This window comes from Oryzias latipes, chromosome 13 (assembly GCF_002234675.1).
Source record: "Oryzias latipes chromosome 13, ASM223467v1".
Classification (NCBI taxonomy): domain Eukaryota; kingdom Metazoa; phylum Chordata; class Actinopteri; order Beloniformes; family Adrianichthyidae; genus Oryzias; species Oryzias latipes.
Window position 1 is genome coordinate 27,924,802 of NC_019871.2, and position 16,768 is coordinate 27,941,569.

Genomic DNA, 16,768 nt, shown 5'->3' on the forward strand with positions numbered 1-16,768 from the left:
TTTTAGCTTTTGTGAAAGATGTGTTTTGGGTAAAACTGCAAAAGTTTTATCTAAAGAGCTTAAACAGTCAATGAAAATATCAAATAAATGGTTTTTCAGTTACTTGATGATGCTGATTGTTTTTTCTTTTATACACCATCTGACCACAGAAATCTTTGATTGCTATCAGATCTTTGTTGTCCTTCTAAAAGGCTGGATTTTATTTTACGAAAGTTTGAACTTTGAGAATTTAAAGAAGAGAAAAGTGTGAAAATGTTCATGTCTGTCTAAGAAAAGTGGTTTGTAGTGTGTAGTGTTTACTTTGCGAATTTCACCGATCACGATTTATTTTCAGAACGTAACTCCTGCAATAAACGAGGGAACTCTGTACTGGTGGAAAGGTAACGCAGATATATGCTTAGCTGCAGCAGAAGACATGGAAATTTGCTTTTTTTCATTATCACTGGATGAGAAACAGATGTGGAGGACACAGAACTGCTGCTCAGATTTAGCGCAAAGTGTGAGACGTTTGAAGAACTTCAAATTCTCAGCAAGAGTATGACGGGAGAGGATCCACTATTTTTTTTTTTTTTTTTTTTTACGTATCAGTATTTTTTTTCCTGACTCTTTGTCTTTGAAAATCACAGAGAGACGCCCTACCCGCCAATTTTAACTGCACCTTAGACATTTAGGGCCCCTTGGTATGGAGGGTGATGGGACATCACTGTGAGTAATCAGGAGATGTCCCCTCAGTGCCCTACCCGCCAATTTTAACTGCACCCCCTTTGTACACACACCCTCCCCCCCTCAAAATATACATTCAGACATAAACACACACACATGCACACACACACCCTCACTAACACACACGCACACACTCATTTCGCAAGGAAGGTGAGACCTTGGACCATCTGTCCCCTATCCCATCCCTGGTAGGGCATGCTGGGCCCTTGGCAGCGGCGGCCGTGTCCCCCGGGTGCCGGTTTCCTGGGCCCGGTGGTGCTTTCTCCGCGCGGGGAAGGGGATCCCTGAGCTTCCTGGCAAGGCCAGAAGCCGGGGTTCATATCACACCTGAGCCGGGGGTGTCTGTGTCCCTGTGGGGTGAGTTCTGGTCCTTGCCGCCGGTTGCTGGGCCCCGCCAAACTTCCAACTTTGGCCGAGCCTGGTCGGGCCATGTCTACAACAACCTTGGTGGGCTCCCTTCACTCTGGGGTGCCCCCTTCCTGGGCGGGGGCGGCTGGCCCCTGTCTTGCACCTTTCTGGACCAACCGTGGGCCAGGTGGATGGCTGCCTGGAGCGCGGAGCGGGTCTCCCTTGGGGGGTCCTGGCTCGTACCTGGGGTTGGGGCGGGGGGATGCCCAAAACCCCTGGGGGGTGATGGGGTGCTCGTCTGGGGCTGTGGGCATTCTTCTCGGGTGGGGCCTGGCGTTGGGCCCTCCTGGCACTGCGGGGGGGCTGCTCTCCTGATTGGGCTGGGGCGGCACTCTCTTTCCCCCCATGCCTCCTTGCTCTCTGGCTCTGGGGGCCTCGTGGCGGTCCTGCTGGCCCTGGCCTGGGTGGCAGACATGGTCACCCGGGGGGCAGTTGTTCTCTGCCTGCTGCCACGTGGCGTTGGGGGCTTCTGGCTGCTGCGGCTGCTGTGGCGGGGGTCTTAGTGTGGGGGTGGCTGGTCACTCCACCTCCTTCTTTTCACATTCCACCATCCATTTTAGAAGAACATAAACACTCAATAAGTCTTCCTTGTGAAACGTCTTGAAACCACAATGAACACACATCAAACAGTTTTTAAATCTTCTAACTTAACTTTTTTTACAGTTTTTAGAAAAAAACAGTTGCAACTTCCAGCTTTTTCTGCCACAATTATCACAAAAATGCATGTGAGATTGTGGAGGGGCTGTAGATCAACACAAACTATGAGTTTCTCCTTTTTTAATTTTTGGTTGCTGGTAAGCCGCTGGATTTTTTTGTCAAGGTTAAAGTGTGCAGTGGCTCAAAAAGGGTTGAAAAACACTGTTGTAGAGAAATACCAAAGAGGAGGTTTATGGATGCAGTGAACATTCAGGTAGCTGGAGTTAGAGGATGCAGACAACAGGGTTAGATGGAGGAAGCTGATTTGCGAACCCTTAAGGAAAAAGCTGGAAAAAAAATGACAGGTAGATGTGTAAGAGACTTCTATATGCAGATATCCTATAAAAGACTATTGGTAGATGTCTAAAAGTCACAAAATAGAGTTGTCTGAGATGTCCAATACACATTCTCCAATAGGGAATAACACTTGTGCTATCTTAGATGACCCCACCCTTACATTGACGTGTTCTCCCTACCATGACAAAGGTGGATAAAGGTGGAAAGATTTCATGTAATCCATGGACACCAGTGAAGATCACAAATCATTGAAGAAAAAAGGTTCAGAGCACTGTCTAGTGGGTCTGGATGACCCAACTCCCAATGTTAAAGTTCCTAGGATAGCACAAGGGTTACAGAGAATCTCCAGGGTTGCAGAACGAAATTGGCGCAAAACAAAACTAACAATTCATTACAAAATCTTTAAGGAAAAACTAACACAGTACAACCAATTTATTACACATTCAAAGTAAGAATACAATTCAAAATTAATTTCAGACAATGTTTCTAACTCAAAAAATATTTTTTCCACCATTGACCGACTAATCAATCCAATCGCTTCCAGTCCATGTTCTATTCTTAGCAGTTTAAAATGTGAAGAGTTGCAGTCCACTTCATTGCAAGGCATGATGGGACTGTAACATGATTAGCTGTGGAATGGTCGTCTACAAGAGATCTTAACCGTGATGTGCAATAATCCTCTAAGAATTGATGCCTATCAGATGCATAAAGTATACAGTATAAATAGCTGTAAACATTGAAATAGCCGTGGTTTAGACATCTAGATGTGTCTGATGGTGGGAAGTGGAAAACAAAAGTTAGATGCTGAACTACAAATTCTCCTATTAATATTTCATTAAAGATCATCTTGGCGGCATTTTAAGTCGATGTAAGTATATCTTCAACTCAAAAATTGCACTAATTCACTAAATTGATTTTTTTCTATAGCCTTGAAATTCATTTACACTTTTTTTCACTCCAAAGAAAATTGTATCAGACCTTAAATAAAACCATCAGTTGTAGACTTAATGATACATCACAAAGAGAATTACTACATGACAATATTAATTACAATATGACAAAACTAATAAAAGGTATAAACTTTATGTGGAGCACAAAGTTTAATATTGCATATTTTGCAAAGTGAAATATGAGTTGAAAAAATAAAATCTTCTAAAGTTGAAACTTCAGTTTCTACTTCAGAGCTTCAGAGCTTTTTTCTTCACTCTGCAACACAGCAGCGCATTTGCAGCAGCAACACAGTCCTTTACGCATGGAGCTGGAAGACAAGAAATGTAAAAAAAACACTATTTTTATACAGCAGATTATGTTTATCATCATACACCTAAAAAACAATCCAGATATACGAGAAAAGTTACTTTGACATTCTAGACATATTACCATTCTGAGCTTGGACCCATGAAGCAGCCTTCACAGCCAGAAGCTCCCATTCATCCTTTGCTTCCATCTTGAATCCATGAAGCCAGATCAGAGCCAGAATGGTGGCCCACACCTCACTGCTGACCTTTTCAACCAAATCAAGTCAAATGTGAAACACAAAGAAAACATGAGAAAAAACACTCTAGCTAACATTTTAAAGTGTTAAGACTTTCAATGAATTCAGTTCTTTCAATCTCCTAAAACAGCTAAAAAAAAATCTGACAGTGACTCACCTCTGCAGTCTTTGACTTCTCCACCTCCTCACTTGTTTTTCCCAGAACTGAGGCCAGAGCTGCATCAAGCAGCCAGCAGCCGGACGCCTTCTGGAGGGAAACCAGCTGCAGCAGAGGGTCTCTGCGGGGCTGCTCAGGCACAGCGGCTCCTAAAAATATTGTCAAATAAGAAATGCATTATGTAGGAGGAGTTCTGTTAGGCCAAATAGCATCATCATCTCAAAGTACTTTAGTATTTTTAACATTTTAAGTATATTTAAGTCAAAGTATTTAAGCATTTAAACAGCAAAACGTTTTGGTGGAGACAGTGTGGTTTCTGGGAAAAAGCAGTTATCTCCTCTGCAATGACATCATCTAATTGTAAAGGCAAGAGAATAAGTCTGGACGTAAACTCTGCCCCTCAGATTGACAATGATCCCCCCTGCAGAGAGTTTAATCAGGAATTATCCCCAGATTTAGGGTGTGCAAAGGATTGGATGGCCTTAACTGGATTTTTTTGTACTAAAGTTAAAGTCCCACTATCTGTCAAGGTGTGTGAAATTTGTTCTCTGCATTTGGGCACAGTCGCGCTCGGGAACCATTTGGTGGTTTAACCCCCCAATCCGACCCCTTAATGCTAAGTATCAAGCAGGGAGGGGTTGGGTCCCATTTTTAGAGTCTTTAGTATGACTCTGGCTGGGTTTGAACTCACAACCTTCTAGCCACAGGGCAGACACTCTTCCACAAGGCCACTGAGCTGTTCAGTGGTTAGTCTGGTTGGTGAGCAAAAGTGACTTATTTACAACTAATGCTTGTTAAACATTGTGTTAACATAAAAGTGTTTAACCAGGCTGGTGACCAGTATAGGGAGGGGATTCCAGACTGTTTTGGATCATGACATGTTCCCCACACTGCTGAAACTCCTGTTTGTTCTGTTTCTTGACACAAAAACTTCTTCCATTACAAAGACACACATTTCATGTTCTGACAGAATTGCAAAAGTGTCAACATTTTGGTCTATGACTATAACTATGCACGTCCTCAAGCTGTGAATGTTGCCCACTATACAATTTGAAAAGGTACAGCATAAAAGTTTCTTCTAATAGAAAGTTATATTTTACAACAATTTGTTTGTCTTTGTTTTTAAAATGTGGTTGCTGCTGTGCACAGATCAGGTTGGGCACATTATCCATGCTTTGCACACAGCCTTAATCAAAGTTACAAAAGACTCCATTAACCCTTGTGCTATCCAAGGCACTTAACATTGGGAGTTGGGTCATCTAGACCCACTAGACAGTGCTCTGAACCTTTTTTCTTCAATGATTTGTGATCTTCACTGGTGTCCATGGATTACATGAAATCTTTCCACCTTTATCCACCTTTGTCATGGTAAGGAGAACACGTCAATGTAAGGGTGGGGTCAACTAAGATAGCACTAGGGTTACGACCCTCCCTGAGCTTTTCAACATCCAGTTTTGTAGCTTTTTTCCATCACAGCATGAAAGCAACAGAGAAGCTCAAAGAAAACCAGAAACTATTGAATTTTCAAGATCAAAAACAGATTAAATCCATTGAAATATTAGGAACTCTGTATTTTACAAATTTGAGAGACTTTGTGAGCAAAAATAAGCAGTGACACTGTACTTAGCATTTCTCCATAGAACTCGGATGAAGAGATTGTTCCCATCTGTGATTCCTCAAGACCAGCTGAACGTCTTCTGAGGTGGATATATTCTGAAAAAGAGGTTTCAGTTTCAAAGCCGATATCACTGGTCACATTGCTTAGATCAATTGCATCTCATGAGGCCCAAGAAAGCAAGCTGCTGTACTGTCAGCATCTTTTCAGAAACCCACATGGTTTCAGAACCAGCACCTACCTGGAGACAAGTTTCAAAAACTTTGGATTGTGGGTAACAGCTAATTTTGACCAAAAAAAACTTGTTCTGGATCGGATCCTTAACAAAGCACAAGCTCTGCCACCAGCTCTGCCTTTGCAATGGTTCCTGCAACTACCATGCAACTACTGAACTGTGCCGGTACTCAGAGGAGAAGCCCACTCTACGGGATGGAGAACCATTTCTTTGCTGGAAAATATATGAGCTGGCATTTCTTTCTTTGTATGATAGAAAAAAATCCTCTAAGAATAATTGCAACATCTGCAGAATCTTTTTTAAGGTATGACAGTTAATTACTTTAAAGAGAAGTGCAATTAAAGGAAAGAATGACAATATATTAATATTTCTGAACAAAAATCTTTGTATGTAATGAGAACACAGCCAAAAGGGGACCTTAACCTGTGATTTCCACAGGTCCACACATTTGCACGGAAGTGCAGGATTTTTTATTGTGTTTTTTTATGTTTTTTACAGTGTTGCTTTTTGCTTACTGTTTTCATTAGTCACTTTGTTATTTTACTACTGCCTTTATTTATTTAAAAAAGTGTTTGTGGTGCTGTTATACTTACAATGTTAAATTGTTGCTTTTATAAATTTTGCACTAGTTACTGCTTTTTTTTTAATTATTGTTGTTGTATTATGCCATTATTAATTCACATGTTCTATATTTTATGTTTGTTCACTTCAAATTATTGTAATTTGTTAAACACGTTATTTGTTTCTGTCTTTCAATAACAAAAAATGGTGTATTTGCAAAATTATTCTAAAATCTAAGTCTAAGGCACACCTGTGCAATAATCATGCTGTCTAATCAGCATATTGATATGGCACACCTGCGAGGTGGGATGGATTGTCTTGGCAAAGGAGAAGTGCTCACTATCACAGATTTAGACAGATTTGTGAACAATATTTCAGAGAACTGGTTGTTTTGTGTATGTGTAAAATGTTTCACATCTTTGAGTTCATACCAAAAAAAATGGGAGCAATAACAAAAGTGTTGCGTTTATATTTTTGGTCAGTGTAGGTCTTGGATATTAGAATGAAAACAAAGATCTGATCAATCACAGATTTCTGTAGATCTGGGGGGTATTCCAGAAAGCAGGTTATGCTAGTTACCACAGTAAGTTTGAGGCTAAGAAAGTTGATAACCTCAGCTTTTGGTTCCAAAAATGGAGGTATGTTTCAGGGTATGTAAAGTTGCCATAGCAACCCATGCTCTGAACATAACCTGGTCTGGAGCAGGTTTAGTTGAAGGTTAGTTTGTTTACAGAGAAGTGAAGCAGCATGGCGTGTCCATTTGAAGATGATTTAGTGGATGAAGAAGCTCAGATAATACTTTTTCCACCATGAGAGGGTGATAAGACCACATATGGATGTTGGAAAGATAAACTTTTTTACTTTGATCTAAGTTAATTATTTGCTTCAGTTAAGATAAATAATTTTCATAGTTCAGTCAGCTTAAAAACAACACGAAGTTATCAGACATTTATTTTACTTTCATTCAAATTAATTCAATTAAGTAGGTGTAACTTTGGTGCTGCTGTTAGATCAGCACCGCAAGGGATTGTGGGATACCATTCCCTTCGCCTGTCTGGATGGATTTGGGTTTAAGTGTGGATTTTTGACCAAATGTGTTTAGTTGTTTAGCTGTTTTACTGTGTATTGCCTACTTATTTGTCCTGTTATGTTTAAATTTTTTCTGCACCATGAGTGAGAGGGAGGGAGAGGATGATGAGTTTATTTAGCACCACCACGGAGTATTGGTATAATGTCAAAGTCAGAGAAATGGTAAAGAAGGAAATGTTTCTTGTTTCAAATCCATTTTCTTTCATTCATTTTATTGCTATAAAACTGATTATATCGGCAGGCTCAAACTTTGACGTATGAGAGTTCAACAATTAATAAATTAAGAAAGAAAAACATTTAATTTAATTGGAGTAATATGACATTGAGTTAGATAAATATGTAAATTTGAGTTGTAAAAAAAATATTGAGTTGGATGGTAAAAACTTAGGTTGAATAAATTTAACTCAATTGTTTGTTATTGGATGAGTTATATATATATGTGTCACAAGGAAAATGGAAATAAGATCAGAAAGTCATGCGTGTACTTTGTCCATTCTTTTACTACAGGAGAAACTCTTTTTTTTGATGATGCAGCCGTGTTACTTTTTTGATGGACGTATAATCTTCATACCCCGTCATTAAAATCTCAGACTCCGTCTCACTGAAGTATAGTGCTTTCTTTTTTTCACCACGCGTTTCCATGGTGACTCCAGAAATCGGCGATCCATTGAGAATGTCTTTATGTATTTGACGAGCACGTGCATTAGTCCAGGGTTCCCTAGTCGAGCGTAATTACGCTAACTCATATCCGGTCTTTTGGAACCAACATACCCAGAGTAAGCAAGTTCAGGCGGATTTCAGCCAGAGTTCAGGGTTAAAGTCAGGCTAGTTTAAACATGCTTCCTGGAATACCCCCCTCAAGAGCTCTGCGTTTCTGTACAGGAGACACGGGGGAGACTGATTGACAAGGTCTCATCTTGTTGATTTCTACTATATCCAGTAAAAACAAATAGTTTGAACATAAAAATCCCATCTGTGGTAATTAGCTATGACTTTGAGTCCTCGATTTCTCCAGTTAAACTATTTCTTAATTGACCACAACTGCTACTTGCTATAGTTTTGTCTAAATTCAAATGACAGGAAAATCACATGCTTTAAAGAAATGATTTGTAACATTTTTGACAAGTTGCCAATCATTTTGTTCAGTTCAGTGTGTGAATTGTTGTCAGGACTGACTTTTCTTCTCTTTGTTTCTATTTTAAACAAAAACAAAAAAAATATGAAAACCAAAAGATTGCAATTGGAAAGATTTTCAGAGACAAATATTAACATGGATCAGTTATAATTGCGTTTGTGTTGTCCAGTAGTGGAAAATTTTGAGATGCTTGTGTACCTTTACTTCTCACAGGGTTTAACTTGCATGACCTCCAGAACGACCTAAATCCTGTGAATAAAAAACAGAATTAATCATACCTTGTAGACATTATGATAATTAGTTTTGTAGACAGATAGATCAAACCTCTTTTATTGGCCTTAGGGCGACCTGTGATTAAAAGGAAGAAATAACATACAAGTAAGAAAATAGTTTTTACAGATATCAAATATTAATTGCTCTTTTAATTAAGTATTATACTCTCTGTTTTGGAATCTTATACAATAATATTTATTTGTAATTATTATTATGTTAGTATAATATCATGGTAAAAAAGACCAGTTCTGTCAGTGATACACTCAAGAAATTGTTCCAATAGCAAATGTTTTGGGATAGAGTTATTTGGACTTTTGAAAAAAAAAAAAAAATGGAATTGATTTCATCCTGTAAAGTGTTTAAGAAACATCTCTAAACATTATCTTGCATTTTTTTTTTTTTAATAAAATTTTGCTCCTTCTGCGTCCAGGGAAGTTTGCTATAAAACCCACTGGTTGTGAACCTCTTGATGATTCAGTGCACAGTGGACAATGAAATTACAAGTCCCACTCTATTCATCTTCTGATCTGTCGTAAAGGGTTCCCAGTGGTCTTTTAAATATGATTATTTTGTTTTTAGCCAAACTTGTTTTGTCAGTCCATTAGAGATTCACCTCTGAGTTCTGGGTGAGACCGTTGGTGCGGAATAAGCCTGCTCCGTCGTCCCCCCCCCCCCCCGGAAAAAAAACCAACCTAACAATACCGGTGCTAAAACAAAGTGGCGAGCAATGTTATGGCCATCCAGTCGTACAGTTTTTATCCAGATTCCAGCTCAGACAAGAAAACAAAGACCTTCATGGATCTAGTCGTCGACAAGTGAATGCATCAGAATGTAGCAGAACAGGGAGCTTGTGGCCTCTTGTTGTAAATACTACGCTACTTTTTCCAATGTCTGCTAAAGATTAAAAACAGTAAAGAAATTCTCAGAAATACAATGTTCAACTCAGGTTTTTTGTATATGTCCTCCATCATAAAAAAAAAAAAAAAAAGAAAACCACAAGAATGTGTTGAAAACACCAAAAACAAAATGTCTGCAATGGGTCTTTAACAATAAATGAGTATTATTACTTAAAATTACCTTATTTAGTTCTAATTGCTCAAAATTATTATTATTATTATTATTTTATTTTATTTTTTAAACTTGTCCTGTCCAACAGCTAGGCAGGCAGATGAGAGCTGAGGGCCTCTTGTGTTGGACATATTTTACTTTAACAAGAGGGGTTATTAATCTACAGACAAACCAAAGGTATGACTGAATAAACCCCTTTTGTAATTGAGGCCAAACTTTATTAATTTCAACCATGTTTGGAAATCTTTGGTGTTGGACCGGACGGAAAAGGAAAGAAGGGAAGAAGAGAGAGGGATGTTAGAGAGGGGGGGGTGATAGTGAGAGGGGGGGGGGGGGGGTAAGACCATGAAGCAGCATAGAGCAGACAGGTTTACTGGTTGTTTATCATTATGGTACGGTTCAAATGTAGTACAAAAAGGGCGGGGCCTGTCCACACACACTCAAATGTTATCAACACACCTGCTAGCTGCAAAAATGTCCACATGTCAACATGTACACAAAACAGATAGTGTTCACAAACGCAAACCTATGCCTTTAAACCAACAAGTGTGAAATCTTTCATTCATTCAATCATGCAAACTATTAGTGCAAAGGTGAGCTAACACCTGTGTTCAGGTGAGTGTTTATGTTCTTCTAAAATGGATGGTGGAATGTGAAAAGAAGGAGGAGGAGCGCCCAGCCACCCTCACACCCAGACCCCCGTCGCAACAGCAGCGGCAGCCAGAATCCCCCCAACGCCACACGGGAACAGGCAGGGAACAACCGCCCCCCGGGCGACCAAGACCGCCACCCAGGCCAGGGCCAGCAGGACCGCCGTGAGGCCCCCAGAGCCAGAGAGCAGGGAGGCGCGGAGGGAAAGAGAGCGCCGCCCCAGCCCAACCAGGAAAGCAGCCCCCCCGCCGCGCCGGTAGAGCCCAACGCAGGGCCCCACCGGAGAAGGACGCCCACAGCCCCAGACGAGCACCCCACCACCACCCAGGAGTTCCGGGCATCCCCCTGCCCCAACCCCAGGTACGAGCCAGGACCCCCCAAGGGAGACCCGCTCCGCACTCCAGGCAGCCACCCACCCGGCCCACGGTTGGTCCAGGGAGGAGCAAGGCAGGGGCCCGCCGCCCCCGCCCAGGAGGGGGGAACCCCGGGGAAAAAAGGGGGCCCACAAGGGGTGTTGTAAATATGGCCCGACCAGGCTCGGCCACTGTTGGAAGTTTGGTGGGGCCCAGCGCTCAGGGGCAAGGACTGAACCCACCCCCCAGGGACACGAACACACCCGGCTCAGGTGTAATGTGAACCCCCCCACCGCGCGGAGAGAGCACCGCCGGGCCCAGGAAGCCGGCACCCAGGGGCCACGGCCGCCATCGCCAAGGGGCCCGCACCCCCCTCCAGGGAAGGGGTAGGGGACAGACTAATTGCTCAAAATTAATAAAATTAGTAGTAGTCACTTTATTTTTAACGGATTAAAAACAAATAAAAAATATATCACATTCTTGTGATTCACTAGCCTAAATCATAGCTTTTTGCCATTGTCCGATCTGGATCATGTAAAGCAAAGAAAAAAACAAGATGTTGATCGTCACACAAAACAAATCATGAAGTAGTATGTGTTTAGATGGATGGATGGATGGATGGATAGATAGAGGAGCCAAATATCAACTCCTGGTTGACAGAACAGTCACTCAATACTGCAGGTCGCAACCCACCAACCAGTGCACAGTCTGGGTTGATTACAAGAAAGCCTATGACTCAATGCCACACACGTGGATCACTGAATCTGTCTCTTTCGGCTTTTCCCGTCAGGGGTCGCCACAGCGAATCAACCACTCTTTCGAGTATGAGTCGCATGATTAACTTGGCAAAAAATAATTTGACTTTCTTTTTCAAAAAGTTCTCTAATAGATGTGTAGCAAAATATTATTAGAAATATGAAATTTAACAGTTAATAGGGATTTACAGAAATTATTTTTAATTTTCACAATGTATCTGCATCAACTGACTCAAAAATAAAATTAAAAATCAATCTTCCAAAATGCTTTTTCATTTTCCACTTCAACATCCCTCATTTTGTGATGTAATTAAAGTGATAATGCAAAGAAGGGATTGCGTCAGGAAAATAATACTAATAAATTTCAAAAAAATAACCAATAAATAGTATACCTTTGGGTTGATCTCTACTCCACGGAGTGTTGGTGTATGAAGCTGAGCAGGAGGGGTCCGCTTCTCTATTCCGTGCTGTAAAAAAAATGTTGTAGATCAAATTCAAAGACCAGCTTATGAAGTATATTTTTATAGAGACAAAGGAAAAATGGTGCAGAAGAGTGAAAATGCCGGCTCAGAGGGGTGGACAAAACAGGAGAAGAAAAAAAGTGTCTGACTCATCTTTAACAGTATCTGTTCCTGTTAATAAAATCATTTTTAACACTGCAAATACATAGATTACACATTTAGGGCTCATAAAGAACCTAAAACTAGATTTCTCTGAGAGCTAAACCTGGTAAATTCACACATTTGTCTCCACACTCTGCACACAACTTTCAGTCATTTTTCAGTTTTGTTTCAAGGTTGAAATGCTCTCAATCGTCAGCTTTCAATTTTTTTTCAACAAAGTTATTAGGCGATCAAAACCGATTGCATCCATGTATTGTCACGGTGCCTCTGTCAGCCCCGCCCCCTATGCTCTGCTCCTGACTCCACCAGATGTGACCACTTCACCCTCATCAACCCTGCCGCTCTTAAGGAGACCCAGCTCCATCATCCAACGCCAGTTCGTAATCGCCCTTGGTCCCACATCGCCATAGACTTCGTCACTGGTCTCCCCACGTCACAGGGTAACTCCGTCATCCTCACCGTTGTAGACCGATTTTCTAAGTTCGTACATTTCATCCCTCTCCTTCAGCTGCTCACGGCCACAGAAACAGCTGACGTCCTGGTCAACAAGGTTTTCAGACACCATGGCATTCCTTCCGATATTGTGTCAGACTGCGGACCTCAATTCATTTCGCAGGTCTGGAAGGCTTTTTTTTCCGCTCTAGGTGCCACCGTCATCCTCACTTCTGGGTATCACCCCCAATCCAACGGGCAGGCTGAACGTGCCAACCAGGAGCTGGAAGCTTCCCTCCATTGTCTCGTCGCCCAGAACACCACTGAATGGTCCAAATACCCAGTCTGGATCGAATACGCCCACAATACGCATCCCTCATCTGCCACAGGTGTGTCACCTTTTGAAGCCTCTCTTGGTTACCTACCTCCACTGTTCCCCTCTCATGAACTAGATCTGACTGTGCCCTTCGTGCAAGAACACCTCCAGCGTTGTCAGCGCATCTGGCGCCAAACTCAAGCTGCTCTCCTACGCACTGAGGAGAGCAATTGCTGTGCGGCCAATCCCCACAGGGTTGACAGTCCCGCTTACCAACCAGGCCAGAAGGTGTGGCTCTCCTCCAAAAAAATCCGGATCCAGGCTACGTCACCCAAGTTGGCTCCACGTTTTATTGATCCATTCACCATAGATCGCATCATCAATCCTACCTCTGTCCGTCTCCACCACCCGACAACCCTCAAGGTACACCCGTCATTTCACATCTCCCAAATCAAGCCAGTTATGGACAGCAGTTTGTGCCCGCCTTCCGCTTCCCCTCCAACGGCCCGGCTCATTGATGGCGCTCCGGCGTACACCGTCAGTCGCATTCTGGATGTCCGGCGCCGGCGTCGCGGCCATCAGTTTCTTGTGGACTGGGGGGGTTATTGTCCTGAAGAACGATCCTGGGTCTCCCGTTCCCTCATCTTGGACCCCCTCATCTCCGATTTCTACCGTCCTCACCCGGATCGTCGACCTGGACCGCCTGGAGGCGGTCGTTGGGGGGGGGGGGGGGGGGGTGTACTGTCACGATGCCTCTGTCCGCCCCCCCCCCCCCCCCCCTCTTCTCTGCTCTTGACTCCACCAGATGTGACCACTTCACCCTCATCAACCCTGCTGCTCTTAAGGAGACCCAGCTTCATCATCCGACGCCAGTTCGTTACCCCTAATGGTGACTACGGTCTGGTCTGCCAGCTCATGCCTTGTTTACTCTTGCCTTGCCTTGTTCTCATCTTGTGCGTCCGTGTCTCAGGATTCAACACAACGAAGGTCACCTGTGTGGAAGTTCCCAAGTGCTTAACTGCTGCCTCGAAGAACTCTGGAGCCGTTCCGCCGCAGTATCACCTCCAGCCAAGCCACACTCTAGTCTGGATCATCAAGCCGCTGAAAACAACCTCATCCTTAAAGCTACTTACCAAGCCACTCACTCTTGTGATCATTCTGGGTTTCAGCGTCTGGTTCTGTCTTGCCTGAGAATTATGACATTTATAAGGAATATTTAAAAACCGACTTTAAGAAAATGAGAGACTTTATGAGCCATGTTGGCATCCTCCTCACAAGGAAATGTAGGGGTGTGTTTTAATGGTTACGTTTCCCTATGTTTGAGCCTCTAAATTTGATTGGCAGGGACAGTTTGACCAGTGTTTAACATGAGAGCTATTAACCAAAGTTGCAGCAATGCTGCGATCCTGAAGTTCGCTGACGACACAGCTGTGATAGGACGCATCACTGGCGGGGACGAAGCAGCCTACAGGAGGGAGGTGGCCAGTCTGGTGACATGGTGTGAGGACAACAACCTCACCCTCAACACAGACAAGACAAAGGAGTTGATAGTGGACATGAGCAAGGAGAGAAGGAACCCTCATCAGCCGCTTCTCATCCAGGGTCTGGAAGTGGAGAGGGTGAGCAGCTTCAAATATCTGGGGGTCCACCTCAGCCAGGACCTCACCTGGACACTGAACACGTCACAGCTGGTGAAGAAAGCTCATCAGTGGCTGTTCTTTCTGAGGAGGCTGAGGAGGTTCGGCATGTCCCCAAAGATCCGCAACTTCTACAGCTGCATGGTTGAGTCCATTCTGACCAGCTGCATCGCAGTGTGGTACGGCAGCTCTACCGTCATGGACCGCAAACGCCTGCAGAGAGTGGTGAAGACTGCGTCCAAGATCATCAGGACTCCTTTTCCCTCGCTGCAGAGCATATGCAAACGCAGGGTCTGCAGAAGAGCTGCCTCCATCGTCAAGGACCCCACCCACCTGCAACGAGGTCTGTTCACCCTCCTCCCCTCAGGACGGAGGTACAGGAGTGTGAAGTGCAGAACCACCAGACTCAAGAACTCTTTCTTTCCCTCTGCCATCAGACTCCTTAACAGCTGATAGGAGTCTGAAACAACGAACTGCACCTTTGCAGATCCTCATCGTGCACTACTGTTATTATCACTTTTTGCTCATTTGCACTTTTAAAATTGCCACTCGACATCTTGTGTTTTTGTGTGTATGTTGTGTGTGAATTGTTTCAGTTTCCTCTATACCTTTTGGCATTCGGAGCAGACAGCAAAGAAAGAATTTCATTGTACAGGGAAACCTGTTTCTTTACTGTGCATATGATAATAAACCCTTTGAATATCGAATAATTGATTGGTGCAATCGCAACATTGCAAAATCTTGCAAGACTGAATATTTCTCTACTATAGAAAACCATAAACAGGGATTTAAGTCAGCAGCATGAAATACAAACTAAAGTGAAGCAACGTTTTAGTAAAACTGAATAATGTCAATTTATTAAATAAAAAATCTCTGTAATGCCCAATTATTGTTATAAAATACATTTTTAGCTGTTTACAAACATGTAGTTGTGTATTTGTTCATTGTAATAATAAAGAATAGACAAAATAATTTTTACATGTTCTCCATCCTAATTTCACTTACCAAGAGACCCATATAACATCTCTCTCACATCGGGACAAGGATGACAAAGACCTTTAGAAGAAGAAATAAACACAAAATGCACAATATGATTAAACACAGAATGAAAAACTGGGTCGCCACCTGCACTTGAATTTTTGATTTTTTAATTTGGTTGCTGATATGATCATTTTTGACTGACTCATTGTCAGCAGTCAGAACTCTGTCTCCACCTCTGGTCACCATCGGGAACCATCTTCAGAGAATTGATTGCACTTCATCTCCCAGCAACCCCACTGTGCACTTCCTGGATGCCACACACCTGACTCTCATTCACTCAATCAATCACAGTCTACTTAACCCTTGTGCTATGTTAGATGACCCCACCCTTACATTGACCTGTTCTCCCTAAGCATGACAAAGGTGGATAAAGGTGGAAAGGTTTCATGTAATCCATGGACACCAGTGAAGATCACAAGTCATTGAAGAAAAAAGGTTCAGAGCACTGTCTAGTGGGTCTAGATCAGTGGTGGCGAACAAGTTTGACACCAAGAGCCGAATTCTTTCACTGTGAGAGTCAAAGAGCCACACCACACTGACCTGCCAAGACGTACACACAAACACGCAATTAATGCCAGATTATTTTCCATAACACACTCCTCTTCCTACAACAGAACAGGAAGTATTGTACTTGTGTTTATTTCAAGGAAAGTGTCCTCCCTCAACACACACATCAAATGCAGCTTAGCCAGAGTTAACACAGCGACTACCCTGGAGTTCAGATACCCCCTCCACACACACAGCTACCTGTCTCATTTCATACATACACACACACACACACACACGCTCTCTTTCTCTCTCTCTGTCTCACTCTGAATAACTGAATATTTCACCATTCATCTTTCAACTGGTAATTCTTTGTATCTCAACATTCCTCTTTCAACGACACTTACACAAACATCACCACAAACATCTGCACAGAGCATCCTTCTGGTGTCTAAGTGATTCATATTCACAATAAAAACATTAAATACATTACATTTCACTTTTGAGCAACTTAAACTAATTTATACCTTCATTAGAATATCTTGCTTTTACATGTTTTTTTATTTAAAATGGAATTACTGACTTTTTGCATCAAAAGCAAATAATTTCTTAAATGTCAATACACTGCAATGACTCCGTTCATTCTTGAACGTAGCAAACAAGAGCCAAGCTACCATTAAACTGGCTACGATTTTCGCCCCCCCTATCCACATTAAGAGCAC

The 16,768-nt window shown here is 42.5% G+C and overlaps 1 protein-coding gene across 3 annotated transcripts in view; it reads right to left on the reverse strand.

The window, feature by feature from the left end:
- Window positions 1-2,525: 2,525 nt before the first annotated feature.
- LOC101154967 (von Willebrand factor A domain-containing protein 5A) overlaps window positions 2,526-16,768 on the reverse strand; it is a 46,612-nt gene continuing 32,369 nt past the window's right edge. For 2 of the 3 annotated variants that reach the window (XM_023962078.1, XM_023962076.1), the window contains 8 exons: window positions 15,525-15,575; window positions 11,904-11,978; window positions 8,736-8,759; window positions 8,610-8,660; window positions 5,400-5,489; window positions 3,777-3,925; window positions 3,505-3,628; window positions 2,526-3,382 (listed from right to left, as the gene is read on the reverse strand). In XM_023962078.1, coding sequence (XP_023817846.1) covers window positions 3,303-3,382; window positions 3,505-3,628; window positions 3,777-3,925; window positions 5,400-5,489; window positions 8,610-8,660; window positions 8,736-8,759; window positions 11,904-11,978; window positions 15,525-15,575 — 644 coding nt within the window. In that variant the 3' untranslated portion in view covers window positions 2,526-3,302. The remainder of the gene's footprint in view (window positions 3,383-3,504; window positions 3,629-3,776; window positions 3,926-5,399; window positions 5,490-8,609; window positions 8,661-8,735; window positions 8,760-11,903; window positions 11,979-15,524; window positions 15,576-16,768) is intronic. The other variant, XM_023962077.1, reaches the window with a different exon arrangement.